The sequence below is a fragment of the Gopherus flavomarginatus genome, chromosome 8, assembly GCF_025201925.1.
Source record: "Gopherus flavomarginatus isolate rGopFla2 chromosome 8, rGopFla2.mat.asm, whole genome shotgun sequence".
NCBI classification, from domain to species: domain Eukaryota; kingdom Metazoa; phylum Chordata; order Testudines; family Testudinidae; genus Gopherus; species Gopherus flavomarginatus.
In genome coordinates, this window is record NC_066624.1 from 28,955,021 (window position 1) to 28,969,302 (window position 14,282).

Sequence of the window (14,282 nt, forward strand, 5' to 3'; positions counted from 1 at the left end):
TACTCACAGTCAACCTGTGGAACTCAGTGCCATAGGATGTTGTGAAGGCTAAAACTGTAACTGGGTTCAAAAAAGAATTAGTTAAATTCATGACTGATAGGTCCATGGCTATTAGTCAAGATGGTTAGGGATGCAACCCCATGCTGTGGGTGTCTCCAATTATCCATCTGCCAGAAGCTTCTTTCACTGGCCACTTACAGAGACAGGATACTGGGCTAGATGGGCTGGCCCAGTATGACTGTTTTTTTTGTTTTTAACTCAATGGGATGGAGTATCTTTGGAGAGAATACCATTTTCCTTATGCTAACAAAGTTCCTTATTCCATGTGAGGAGAAAATAATTTAAAGGGACTAAAACTGTCCTAGCATTGTGCATTTGTTCCTATTTTAATTCTTTCTTTATAAAGAGAAATAAAGAAAATGCTGATGAGATGGAATCTTTTGCCTAATGGGCTTGTTTGACTTAACCTGATGGCAGGCCATGAGGGAGGGCATACATCCTCCCCACAGCCCAGCAGGGAAGGTCTTACCTCTGTCTTTCTAGCTAAAGACAGGACCGCAGTTGCCTAACCTATAGAGATTTTCGGGCTGGCAGCATTAGGCCAGCTGTGTGGAATTAATGAATGTGCCTTCATAGGTTATTGAATGTGACAAAGGGAGTCAAAAATGAAAGATCTCTGAGAAGAGGGCTGGAGCTTAGAGAAGAACTCAGAAGTGAGGTGTCCCTTTCTTTGACTCTTCCTGGAGTCTAAGCTAGTCCCACCTGAGACAGTGTGGCAGTACCTCTGTATATCTCAGAGTATCAGACAAAGCATGCACCTATACAACCACATGGATGTGGGATATTTGCTATACAAGATACAAACGGCCTGAGAAGCACCATTTGGCACACCTGAGTGAGGTTAGTCCGTGATTGAGACTTCTTATCTTTATCATTTTAAAAGGTCCCAAAACTTTACCATTATTACTCTCTCCAGTAAAAGGTGAATGAATTAACTGATAGTTCCAGTGCTACCTCTTGGCTGTTTTTATTAGAATTAATCGACTTTGGTTAAAAAAAAATGGACTCCAACATGGTAGGCTGGCATTCCTTCACTATAGAAAGGAGAGACTCAGAGGGGGAAGGGTACTGGTCCTGAATGTGGCCAGAAAAAAGATGTTTCTTTAGAAAGTGAGTTTTACCTTGGTAAGACTCCATCTACTGTGTTTGACATTCTGAATTACATGATTATATACTACAAGATTCCAGCAACATTTTGTATTGTAAAGATGGAGATGCTCAGTATTTTGCCAGATGCCAAGTGATATTATGATATTTCTATCTTCTCTTTAATTTGAACAACAGTCACCATATTTACAATAAAGCCAAGACAATCTGTTATCAAGTTATAGTAGTGATATTTTCCCTTATGAAGATCTCAGAGCTGTTTGGAATCAAGCTCCATAAAGCTGTGAGTCTGGAATAATGTGAGCCTCAATTGCTCTTAGAGCACTATAATTTTATATCAGTCTAACAAGTAGATCATTGGGTATAGGCTTTTGTAAGTAAGTATATACATACTGCACCATTTCCTGATTCAGTGTGCTCCACTGTATTGCAGGCTGTGTGCAGTGGGGGAGGTGCTAGAGCTGATCAAGCAGTGTAATTTTATACATTACTGAATCAGTGCAGGAGAAACCTGGAGGGACAAAGCATCATCTCGTCTTTGAACTGCATTGTAAAATCCTACAGCTTTCTCATCCCGGCCATGCTCTGATAGATTTTCCCCAGTCTTTTTCTGATTTTGGTGTGAATAATAAAGTGATCTGATGATGGCTCTCGTTATGGAACCTATTAGCAAGTGGACACCCAAGCAAGTAGTGGATTGGATGAAAGGTACTATCATTTATTACCATGTATTATCTATGCTTTGACTCTGAAATTTACATTTCTGCTTCTGTATTTTTTATTTTGTCAAGAGTTAGTTTAGTTCTAACAATCCATATGCTGTTTGATACAACAGTTCTTAGAGCTCCGACTGAACACAAACCTGGTATGAGCAGCAAAACATGCTGTTGGAATCTCTGCTGAGAACTGAGCTGTGATCTAATGCATTTGTAGATAAATGCAGGCATAACTATAGTGTTTATGCCTTAAGACTCCATTATGCATTGCACTGTAATGATATTATGTTTGGTTGTCTTTAAATTTTCCCTGATTAGCTTTGTTTTGCTCATATCAGGTGACTTCATGCAGTGGTTGTGCATGTATGCAGCACTCATGTGTAGTTTTTAGGGTGATACACAGAAAAGGCAAGGTACCAGTGACCGAACTGTGGAATTCTGATTCTTTTATTATATCTTGATTTGTGCAGGCTTCCCAGCTTCTCTTGTTAGTATCTCTATGTTTTGTATAATGCATATGCTTCTCTGACAATCACTAGTACCGTGGACAGTGCAGTCTTTGCCATATATGGAGAGTGCAAGAGGAAATGAGAAGGGCTGCTTGTCTGTGCACAGCTTAGAAGAGTTTCCCCAGCAAGATAACTTGACAGGGATTATGATTTCCCTGCACATTTTTAGTTTAATAAACACAGAAATAAGATGTGAAATGTTTTCTTTTGTGGTGCTCTGCTGTATTGCAAACAGATTGATTTGGATGGAAGAGTAAAGAATTGTTCGTGATAAGTGTTTTAAATTTCTCCTGAATAGGAAAAAGTATACTTACATAGCACACACATTACCATAGTTATACAGTTTCTAATGAGGTGCTGGTCTCACAGACCAACTAATTTCTACTATAAAATGCTTTCCCATTATGTATGGGAAATAGCTGCAATTTTTATGGTTAAGGTATCTGCGAATATATGTTTTCTGTAGTGGGATTTTAAATACATTATAGGGTTAAACTGGATTACTGTAGTTTTCTTTAAAGCCTTCACATTCATAATGAATTTGTGATTGGCTTTGATTTAATGATGCTGAAATATATCTTCACACTTAACTGCAACTGGGCTAAGTGATCGTCACTTATCTTACAATTGTAAACACCCTACTCTCTCTACAACCAGGGAGATGGCATCTATGGAAATGCATGTCGTTTCTTTCTCAGGTGTCTTCAGCTCAGGCTAGTTGAGAGGCTAATTATCATAAATCAGTCAGCAAGGATGGATCTTGAAATCACCTGATATTTGATTGATAGCCATGCCCAATTACATTAATTGAAATCATACGGTGGTGCTGGTGAAAAGAAGAATCTGATTATATAGATCTTTGCCAGTGTTTAAAAGGTTAAAAAGTCACAGAGAATGTTATGGTATCTAAAATTATGAGTTAGACTGTAATGTAATGCAACTAGTAATATTTAAATAATACTTGTTGCTGCATTTCAGAATATTCCCTGTTACCTCTTCATACTTTTGATATAATCTGACTACATCTTGGGTAACAGACTATGATAGTAGCATCAGCAACTTTTCCACAATGAGCAAATAGTTTTAGTGCATACAAACAGGAGATTTTTTTTGAATGTGCCATTCAGATGTTCACCATGTAGTCTCCCAATATTAAATTGCCTATTTAATGGGAGACATTTTATATATTTAAAAACCTGCTATGTCTGACAGTATTTTTATATATAGCCTGCATGTCACATATCACACAAGAAACACTGGGGTATCCTCATGTAACATTTGGCTGGTTTTGTGAATTCAAATATAAATAAGTATAGTGCATCTATGACTGAAATATGTATAGAATTGAGAGATTTTCTTTAGTAATATGAGTGCTGTGTGCATGAAGACTATGCAAGCTACTTGTGTATCATTACCAAACAAATTACACTGCCATATTTTACCTTAATATTTGCCCTGTGCAAATATGTGCTTCAGATATTATTGAACGCCTCATGTAGTCAAAGAAAAGGGTTCTAACAAATACAATATCATAGCTGACAATGGAATATGGTAAGAATTAGTTCAAAATCAGCTGGAAATCCCTAACTTTACTACAATTGAGTTCATCATTGTCACTGTTGCATTGTAGCTTCTTTTGTATGCTGTGTAGCAGTTTCACTAGCTATAGTTATTCTGCTAAATAGATTTTAATACATTAGTTAGGATGAAGCTGCAGACTGCTAGTGGCATTCACGTGATATGTAACTAATCTATATGAATCACCCATACTGAAGGATTTACCTCCAAAAATGCTCACATGGCAAAGCCTGACAAGACAGCTTAGCTACTTATATTGTGACATATTCTGCACCTCTTGCTTAAATGTATTTATTTAAAAAGGATCAGAAGTTAGAATTTGTAACAAGGACCTAGATGTGGAATTTAACTATTACTAGTACCCCAAACTGATATTGTACATCTCCTGGACAAAAGGATAATGTAGCCTGGCTCCCAGTTCCATGAAACCATATCATAACTACTCCTATTATAACACCCCCTCTCTATGACATTTGCAGTAAAATTACTATGTTCTGAAGGTAGAATTTAACCTTGACTACAGAAAGCAACACATTACAACTGTAGCATTTTAACATTGTGTTCACTAATCAGACTCTGTAAAAATGTACCCCATTTCTCCTTTAAAATACATTCTTAATTAATTTAAATATTAAAGAGACAAGGTGGGTGAGAAATTCAAGCGTTTGAGCTTACACAAAGCTCTTCTTCAGGTCTGAGGTCTGTGTAACCTCCAAAGCTTGTTTCTCTTACTAACAGAAGTTGGTCCAATAGAAAATATTACCTCACCCACCTCATCTCGCTAATATCTTGGGACCGGCATGGCTACAGCAACACTGAATACAAGGTTATATATTAAAGGTTGTTAGTCACAACACATTTCACAGTAAGGTGACCACAGTGAGAGGCATTAACTTGTGTCTTTTATAACTTTTATTGCAGCTACTGAAACTATTTTTAATAAAAAATCAGCTAATAAATTTTGCAAACTAATTTGTGCTGAGTATCAGCAACATCAGAGTCATGTAAGAGGTCATGGAAGAAAGCCACAAAATTGATGTTAATATTTTAAGACACTTAAATACCCACAGTGCATCTCACTCTATGTCATACTGTTGTAAGAGGTAGCCATACCCTGAATTCCAACCCAAAGACAATCCTCTGTTCCTTCCCTTTAAGAGGCATTACTTGCCACAATGTATAAATTAATGGCCTCTCAGGAACAGCATTATAGTAAGGTGGCATCTTGTATTTATACATGGATTCTTCCTTAGGAACAGATTCAATAATAGACTGCCTGGATTTCACATTGTGGACACCCAGGGAAGGCTGTGAAAGACTTGAGAAACTGATTTTCGAAGCTTGTTCTAGATCTGGCAATGAGGACTCTGTATAGCTTTGTATTATTGAATTTGCCTTTAGAATACACACAAATATTCTGAGAGGATTAACAAATATTGTAGAAGTAGTGGCTTTAAAAAAAAGAGGTGTTTTCAAAGAAGGATTATTTTGTGTGATTTTGAAAAAATATTTTTTGGTATTTGTAGTGAGTTTTTTCTATTACTCTTGATTCAGTTATTTCCATATTTCAAATGTATTTCACTTTCTTTTTTCTCACACAAATCATTGATGCTTTATTTATCCTGATGTGTATCCTTTCCTTACCACAAGCAAATACTTTCATTGGAATAATAGTATCTCTGTGGACTAAAAGCATTAATATAAGAGGGTGATCTTTACCTCATTTTATTTAAATTCCTTAGTCACAGTGTTGGGGAAAATATTTTCACAAGCATTGTAGAATGTAAAATATGTAAAACAACATATTTTCATAATTATTCTCATGTATTTTTCTTCTGTTTAGCTATGTGAAAACTGAGCATATTAAAATGAGTACTCAGTGGCAAAGTGTACCTTAATGTTTACTCCTGTAATGCTACTACCTGGAGGCTTCTAATGCATTTTAACCTATTAACAATCAGCACCTCTATTTACTGTACAATCTAATGAAGCTTTGCAGTTAAGTCCACGTTTTATCAAAAGTGCACTTCTAAACTGAAAAGTCACCCATTTTCATATGTATGTAAATAGCACAAAGACTGACACTAGCCCTGTATAGAAAACAGTTTTGGTGTCTGCAAACTGTACTTCTGAATCTCTATTGCACTTACAACTATAAAATTCAGGCTGCTTAATTTTAATTTTTTAAATAAAATGCAAAAGGGTTATTACCTAGATTTTAAAATAACAGCTGTTAGGCTTACCGCGCTTCTTGAACTAAGTAGTTTGCATTAGTTTCTTTAAAACATTTTTGTATCTAATTGGCATATTGTGCAAATAAATTTAAGCTTCTACACAACAATTCACTGTTTTCATAAAACAAAAACACAAATAGTTGGGGCTCTGAGGAGAATGGGATGTTATTAAACAGCTGGAAATTAAAATAGGAAATCAGCTATTTCTTAAGTGTACTTTTAGGAATAACTTCACATGGAGTCAGCTATTCAAAGTCCTGCTGATGGAAAGTAATGTTTGTCTGCCAAAACAGCCTGCAGTAGAGGTTCTTTTCATAATGAATGCTCAGATATAAATATCATTTCACAAATGCAACCAATTTCCCCCCTTAAATCTTGAATTTCTCCATTCTCCACAGGAGATGCAGACATGAAAAAAAAAAATTAATTCAGTTGGTAAACTGATTAACTGTGCTGCATTGATCCTGTTCAGAATAATTATATGTTTATCTGAAGGGTTTTCCTTAGCATGTAATTCCCTGATTTCAAGCTGGCTCATAGAAGAGAGAGGAAGGATGGGAGGGAGGGGTGAAGAGCAGGGATGCTGATGACGTGATTGTGCTTGTTAACATTCACATCACACAGGGATCTGGCAAACCCCTTTTCAGTCTTTTTGCTTTTCATTAAATCACTACCTGCTTGTAGCAACACGTCAGAAACAGTGAGTCTCCCACATTTACCAAATGCAATATTTGAAATCTTAAAACATGTTGGAGGTACTCTGCTAAATATTATGATCTGCCACAAAAGCAGCCTTGCATGCACTGAGCTGGAAGATACTTAGCCTTCCCCCCCTAAATCCCATATTTCAAGAACTCTACTTCAAGAAACACAATCTGAAACTTGAATGGATAACCTTGGTGCACATATTATTTAGAAAAATGTGGGGTTCACCTCATGCTTTCCATTCATCCCGTAGACAAACAGATTTGGAAAAGAAGAGAGCGCCCACAAGCACAGACTTCCTTAGGGGTAGTGCTGGATTTTCAAGAAGAAACTAAAATAAGTATCTCATCATTGCCCTTGCAGGCTCACCAATTTCAAAAGTCAAACAAACAAACAAAGAATTTATTGTATGGCTCCCAAGGAACCTTTGGGATAACAAAGTCCCACTATTTCCTCATTTCAATTTCTGACTCATCATTGAGTTGAGCCAGAACTGTCCAAAATTTTTCTCTGACTCCTCTAGGTGGTTTAAACTGCATCTAATGATTTTTGGCGATAATCCCTTTGCAACAACTAATCCGTTAAGTGTTGCTAAGGATCCCTTTGTTTTCTTGCCAATCATAACTGTAAGTTTTTAAAAAAAGATTATTATAGTGAAATCACAGCAAGTGCTGGTCACTATAAATACAAGACTCTGATGAGTAATCATTGCTAAATCCTTCATTCTCATAGAACAATTAAACTAGAGTTTCTGATTATCAGTGAATTGAACCAAAGCACAAATGCTTTCTCTTTTTTAAGAACTGGTTTACAGAATGGGAGAAGCTGAAGAGTACAGATTGTTGTCCTATATATATATATAGTAAGTGTAGGCATCGATTGGGACTACCTGCCTTGGGTTATAGAATACTGTCACAGAATTATAAATCATAGTAATGAAGATGGAAAACACTCAATATGCCACCTAAATTGACCTGTACCAGTGCAGGATTATTTCCTACAACACACCTCCAACAGTTTTTGACAATTGTCTGAGAATCAGAATCAGGTAAGATCATTAAAGCAAAGCAATATTTATTATGATTTGAGGACTAGGTTTATCCTCCAGTGGAAATCCCTCCACCTTCCTGTTGACAGAACTAAGGGATTGAATAGTATCAAGTGAAAAGGGGATGCAGGAGTCTGAGGGTCAAGCTCAACATCATAATAGAAAGTGGTAGGGACTTTGGGCAAGACTGCTGAGGACTCAATTTTCACCCATCAAGGAAAAAGGATTGTGAACTTTATATTGTGACAAGAAGGTGGGATTTAAAGTGAAATTCAATCTTGGACAAAGGGCCTGCACCAAGACTATGCACCACTTAAGCCCTCAGACCAGGCCTTGTGCTGGCCTTCTGCACATGTATGAACTTCATCCTTAATACACCTCTACCCCAATATAATGCGACCCGATATAACACAAATTCGGATATAACGTGGTAAAGCAGCGCTCCGGGGGGTGGGGTGGGGGCTGCGCACTCTGGCAGATCAAATCAAGTTTGATATAACACGGTTTCTCCTGTAACACAGTAAGAATTTTTGGCTCCCAAGGACAGTGTTATATCGATGTAGAGGTGTACATACAATGCCAGGTCCAAACCAGATCTGGTTTTCTGCTTCAGATTTCATGGTCTTTCCTTCCAGAATACCAGTATGAAAGGACATTCCCAAATGCAGTGAGAGTTTAAACTAAGGCCTTGTGAATCGGCATTTCAGACAATGCTGCAATGCATCCAGTTTGAAATAGCTGGGTGATAGGGAGAACAGCCTGAGGAGGAGAAAATATAAAACAGTCTAGATTAATAAAATTTTGAGACTATAATCTGGAAATTCAGGACCTCAGCCCACAGATCCTTAGGAAAAGAAGTCTTGAAATGTTTTCCCCAGAGAATTTTTGATGTGCAGGTAAGTGAGTTATCCTTCCAAGATGAATAAAAATGTGTGGGGTGGTCTGAGGAACGTCAATATCTTTTAATTCTCCCTCTTCTAAGTTTTTCTGTTTAATTCTTGGTTATTAGTGTGTCTATAAGTCATTGGCCAAAACGTCAGAGAGGTTATGTAATGGTTTTGTAACATTTTACTCTAAGGAGATTGAAAATATTGGTATTCTATATTAAATAGAAATTAGAGCAGTAAAAATAATGTGCATGGTGCATATTCATCATTGGTATCATACATGGATAGGTACTACACATAGCATTGAGAATACTTAAAACTCCAGTTAAAACCTAGCAAAATCATGGAGAAAATATTTAAAAGCAAAATCACTACACTGTGCTAAATGCCTTAAGAAATAAAGTCTTAATGTCTCATTATAAGAAGCTAACATGACAGCCTTTCAGAGATCAGAAGGCAGGGCATTCTCTGCAGATACTGGGCAACAGAAACAAAAATATACCCATTTTATTCCTACTAACCCTGCGATCAAAAGCCCTGTTCCTTTTAATCTAAAAGGGCAAGACGGTACAAAGTGTGTCAGAAGACTGACAAGATAATTAAGACCCAGTACATTCAAGGCATTAAATATTAAAAGCATCACTCTGAATTCAAGTCTATATAACAGCAGGCAGTCAGTGAGACAGCAAAACGGCTGGTTGACTGAATCCCCTCCTCCCTTCTCCACCTTCCCTAAGAACACACAGCCACCTTCTGTTGTAACCTTCCCTCTGAGTCGTGACAAGTGGATCATTCAAGACTGACTGGGGCATTCTCAGTGCTATATCCGTATTAGAGCAATTTTCCATGTTGTTGAGATGTATCTGCACCTATATCACACCACCATTTTTTTCTAGGACCTAGCAAATAGAAACTGTTTTATGTACCTCCCCAGAGCAAACTGTAAATTTGCACTAACTGCATAAAGAAATGTAGCACTAGCAAATTAAATGCTCCCTAAATAGTACCGGCAGATTTACTGCTAAATTCTCTAATTTCCTTATTTTGTAAAACAAATTCAGATTATTTATAGTAAAATGTGACTATTTGCAGAGAGGAGTATGAGTTGATGGAATATGCCTCTTTTAACAGTTGCTAAATGTTACTCACTTTTAGTAGGTTATCTATAATTAAAAATATCTGTCCATTGTTTGGAATCTGAACAGACATCTAAATAGGCAGCCAGATCCATGATTAGCATGCATCTCTAGAATAACTTGTTTTTCGCTCTGTAATCTTACCCCGCACATGACTCATGTTATACATGACACATCTCCTTCCTTACAATTTTGGTCACTTTGGATAGCACAGCAGAGTCCTAAAAGGCCACCCCTCTGTACCTCTCCCTGTTGCACTGTTACTTTAGAAGGAGAAATTGGGTTCAGAATTCAAACTTGGACTTTGAAAACCACACTAAATAAGGCACTCATACTTAAGGAAGTACAGGGGGATCCACAGTAACATACACTGCTGTCTGGCATATAGAGTGGTAAAGAATGAGAGTATCACACTAATTATCTTTCATCGGCATAGTGTTGGAGACACTATCTTCCCTCTCTAACCCATGACTCTGAGTCACTAACAGATTCTGTTCCTTTCTTTACAGCTGGTGGGAGAATGTTTTGGTAGGAATGAGATTGGCACAGGTACAGTAACATTCAGTAACACCTGACACTTATTTTTAGAATAGGTTTATAACAGTCTGATTCTCAGAGGAGAAGGTGTAAGAGAAAGTGGGTGCTTTTATAGTTTAATAGTACAGTATTTCTGATTACTTGGTTTGTAAGTCAGTATTAGAAACAAGTTACTCTACAGGAGAATTCCATTCTGGGTGGCATTTGTACCAATGTGCATGCCAGAAAAGTCATGGACAAATAAGGGGCATGTGAGGCAATTCTGACTAGCCCAGATTTCACAGAGAAGCTGTCTCCAATTCATCCTCAGAAGAAGACTCTCACAGTATATTCAGGTATATAGACTATGGTTCCTGGTGTATGATCCATGTGGCTTGGCATGTAAATATCTTAACCCAAGTGAAAGCTTGATTATTTCTGTCAGGAGCAGGTATATAAAGCTGCATGTACAGTGATAGGGGACTCATAGACTCATAGACTCTAGGATTGGAAGGGACCTCGAGAGGTCATCGAGTCCAGTCCCCTGCCCTCATGGCAGGACCAAATACTGTCTAGACCATCCCTAATAGACATTTATCTAACCTACTCTTAAATATCTCCAGAGATGGAGATTCCACAACTTCCCTAGGCAATCTATTCCAGTGTTTAACTACCCTGACAGTTAGGAACTTTTTCCTAATGTCCAACCTAAATCTCCCTTGCTGCAGTTTAAGCCCATTGCTTCTTGTTCTATCATTGGAGGCTAAGGTGAACAAGTTTTCTCCCTCCTCCTCATGACACCCTTTTAGATAGCTGAAAACTGCTATCATGTCCCCTCTCAGTCTTCTCTTTTCCAAACTAAACAAACCCAATTCCTTCAGCCTTCCTTCATAGGTCATGTTCTCAAGACCTTTAATCATTCTTGGATCACACTGGATGCTTGTGCATAAGGCATGTCTGTACACAATAAACACTGCTTTTCAGTACCAATATATGTCAGTTTGGGAGTAAAACTGAATAATCTTATAATTTAGCCTGAGGTATCTTGCTGGGTAATACAACCCACACTGGACCTAACAGCAAATAAAATAAATAAATAAATAAAATAGAAAAGGTAAGAAATACTATTAACAATGTGCCCTTCTAACTCCAGTCTTGTTGATGACCCCGACCTACGAAGCCTGCAGGAGTGGGACTTGCAGTTTTGTTCAGAGCTACTAAATATCTCTTCTGAAGTTTCAGCTTTTTGATTGTCTGAGACTTTTCTTTTTTCCAGGTGTGCAAAGATGGGGCTTCCATGAACAATAGCACAGGATAAAGAAAGTGTGACAAATTGTAAACCTGTGTTTGTGAAGTGCTACAGTGATGTACCAAAATAAAATTATTCCTGATTAAGCAATTCCCCATAGGTGCATCCAGAAGCCAATACAATGCTTGATACGGTTTTCTATTCACATTCTCAACCAACTGCTTTCCAATAAGTATGAATTGTAAAAGAGATATAGCACTTTCTAGCTATTCTGTGAATGGTTTATTGAAATGAAAACTCATTGAACAGTGACTTTACAGAATAGATTCAAGCTCATAGACAGAGCAGCCTTTACTTTAGCCAGGGCCGGGCTCCAGGGGTTTTGCCACCCCAAGCAGCAAAAAAAAAAAAAAAAAAAAAAAAAAGCCGCGATCGCGATCTGAGGGACTATCCGCCGAATTGCCGCCAAATAGCTGGACCTGCCGCCCCTCTCCAGAGTGGCTGCCCCAAGCACCTGCTTGCTAAACTGGTACCTGGAGCCGGCCCTGACTCTAGCCTTCTGTGTACCGTGAAGAGGTCTGCTTCTTTCACTCTGAACATCATCTGGGGATTGGCTAATTTTTTGTAGATTTGGAGAGTCATTGGGATGTTATCCTGGGAAAGAAGGAGATTCTGGTCACTCAGAGGTGAAGCCAGGTCAGGATTCCTGCCTGGAAATTGTTCTGCTTGGCTTTGCCTTCCTCTTGACTTTTTTTGCTTTACGATGTGTAAAAACATAAAAAGAAGCACTTAGCTCAAAGTGTTGTGCTTATGAATTTCACATGGCAGCAGTGTATTGTCCATCTTTGAATTTTGATTCAGTCACAAAGATGGCTTTTAAACTCTAGAATTTTTAGTTTATTATTCTTGTAAAGGTGTAATAGATGTTTCTACAAGTCCATCAAAATCTCCTTGCCATTTGCAATAAATGAAGGGGATGGAGGTAGCTCCCTTTTATGGACACCCAGCCAGCCAGTTAGCTATAAAGTCCCTCTGGGTGGCTGCTTGCTTTACCTGTAAAGGGTTAAAAAGTCTCCCAGACCAAGTCTACCGGACCAAAAGAGCCAATGGGAAGGCTAGAACTTTTTAAAATTGGAAAAAATTTTCCCTTTGTCTCTCTGTTGTTCTCTCTGGACAGAAGAGATGGGGGCAGCTGAAATGCTGTGTAAAGTTTGAACCAGGTATGAAAAGTCATCGTCCATACCTAGAATAATTCATTGGGACAGGGAATGTTTAGATAGATGCAATTAGGGTTATTTCTTTTATTTTCTGTAAGGCTTGTGGATTTCTCTGTACTAACCCCAGATGCTTTTGTTTGCTTGTAACCTTCAAGCTGAACCCCCAAGGAAGCTATTTTGAGTGCTTAATTTTTGGAATTGCTCTTTTAAAATCTAGCAATAGCCTAAGTTCCAGTTGTATTTTCTTTCTTTTTGTTTCTAATAAAATTTACTTTTAAGAACCTGATTGGTTTTGTGTCTTAAAAGGTCTGTACATATGTTTTTCAATTAGCTGGTGGCAACAGCTAGGTTTCCCTTTTGTTGTTTTCTTTCTTGGCTTCCCTGAGGGAGGGGTGGAAAAACCGAGGGGCCTCAGGGAAAACTTCCCAAGTGAATTTTTCCAGGATATGCAAGAGGCAGTTTTTCGCTTGGGTGGTGGCAGCGTTTACCAAGTCAAGGTCAGAGAAAAGCTATAACCTTGGGGGTTTAATACAAGCCTGGAGTGGCTAGTATTCATTTTTAAAATCCTTGCGGGCCCTCATCTTCTGCACTTGAAGTGCCAGAGTGGGGATCAGCCTTGACACCATTCTTGTACCATTTTATATCTGCTCATTGTTGTGATACCTGTGTCATCCTCTGTAGTTTCAATATATCAAAAACAGGTACATGAATGTCATCCAACCATTAGAAATGTTGAAGACTCCTTTGTAGTGACAGAAGTTGTCTTTTGTTAAGATAACTATATATCCAGGTTCTTATATGGCCTTCCTCACTGCAGAATGTTCAAATGATGTACAAATTATCTTCCTGCTGAAGACCTTTAAGCTAATTTCATTGTTTGCACAAAGCTTACTTTTCACTGAATGGTACTGTGCTGGTTGGATGTGACACACTCCATTCAGCCTCATAATAGTAAGAGGCAAAACTGAGGTTCATTGTTGCTTACTAGCAGTTGACCATTTCAACAGGTCTCTGACCACTTCAATTATGCATCATCCTTGAAAGGACCACGGATTCTCAAACTGTGACCACAGATGCAGTTCCACCATATTCCTTTTTCTCTCAGAAGAACAAGGTTTGCCATCTTCTCTATGGTGTAATCCAATCCCTCAAATGTAAATTTGGGCAATTTCTTCCACGTGTACCACTCCACAGCACCCAATCTAAAGCTAGTCCATTATCTGGTGTCTTAAAGGTGATGAAATAACCCTGATAATAGATGTCTTTGACAGGATAGATCCACTGGCTCTTATTACATATCTTGAGAGAAACTGAGGATTG

General features: G+C 38.0%; 1 protein-coding gene across 1 annotated transcript in view; it reads left to right on the forward strand.

The window, feature by feature from the left end:
- The first annotated feature begins 1,694 nt into the window (after positions 1-1,694).
- Positions 1,695-14,282, forward strand: part of LOC127056817 (connector enhancer of kinase suppressor of ras 2-like) — a 523,096-nt gene continuing 510,508 nt past the window's right edge. Inside the window, exon 1 of the mRNA XM_050965117.1 lies at positions 1,695-1,875. Coding sequence (XP_050821074.1) covers positions 1,809-1,875 — 67 coding nt within the window. The 5' untranslated portion in view covers positions 1,695-1,808. The remainder of the gene's footprint in view (positions 1,876-14,282) is intronic.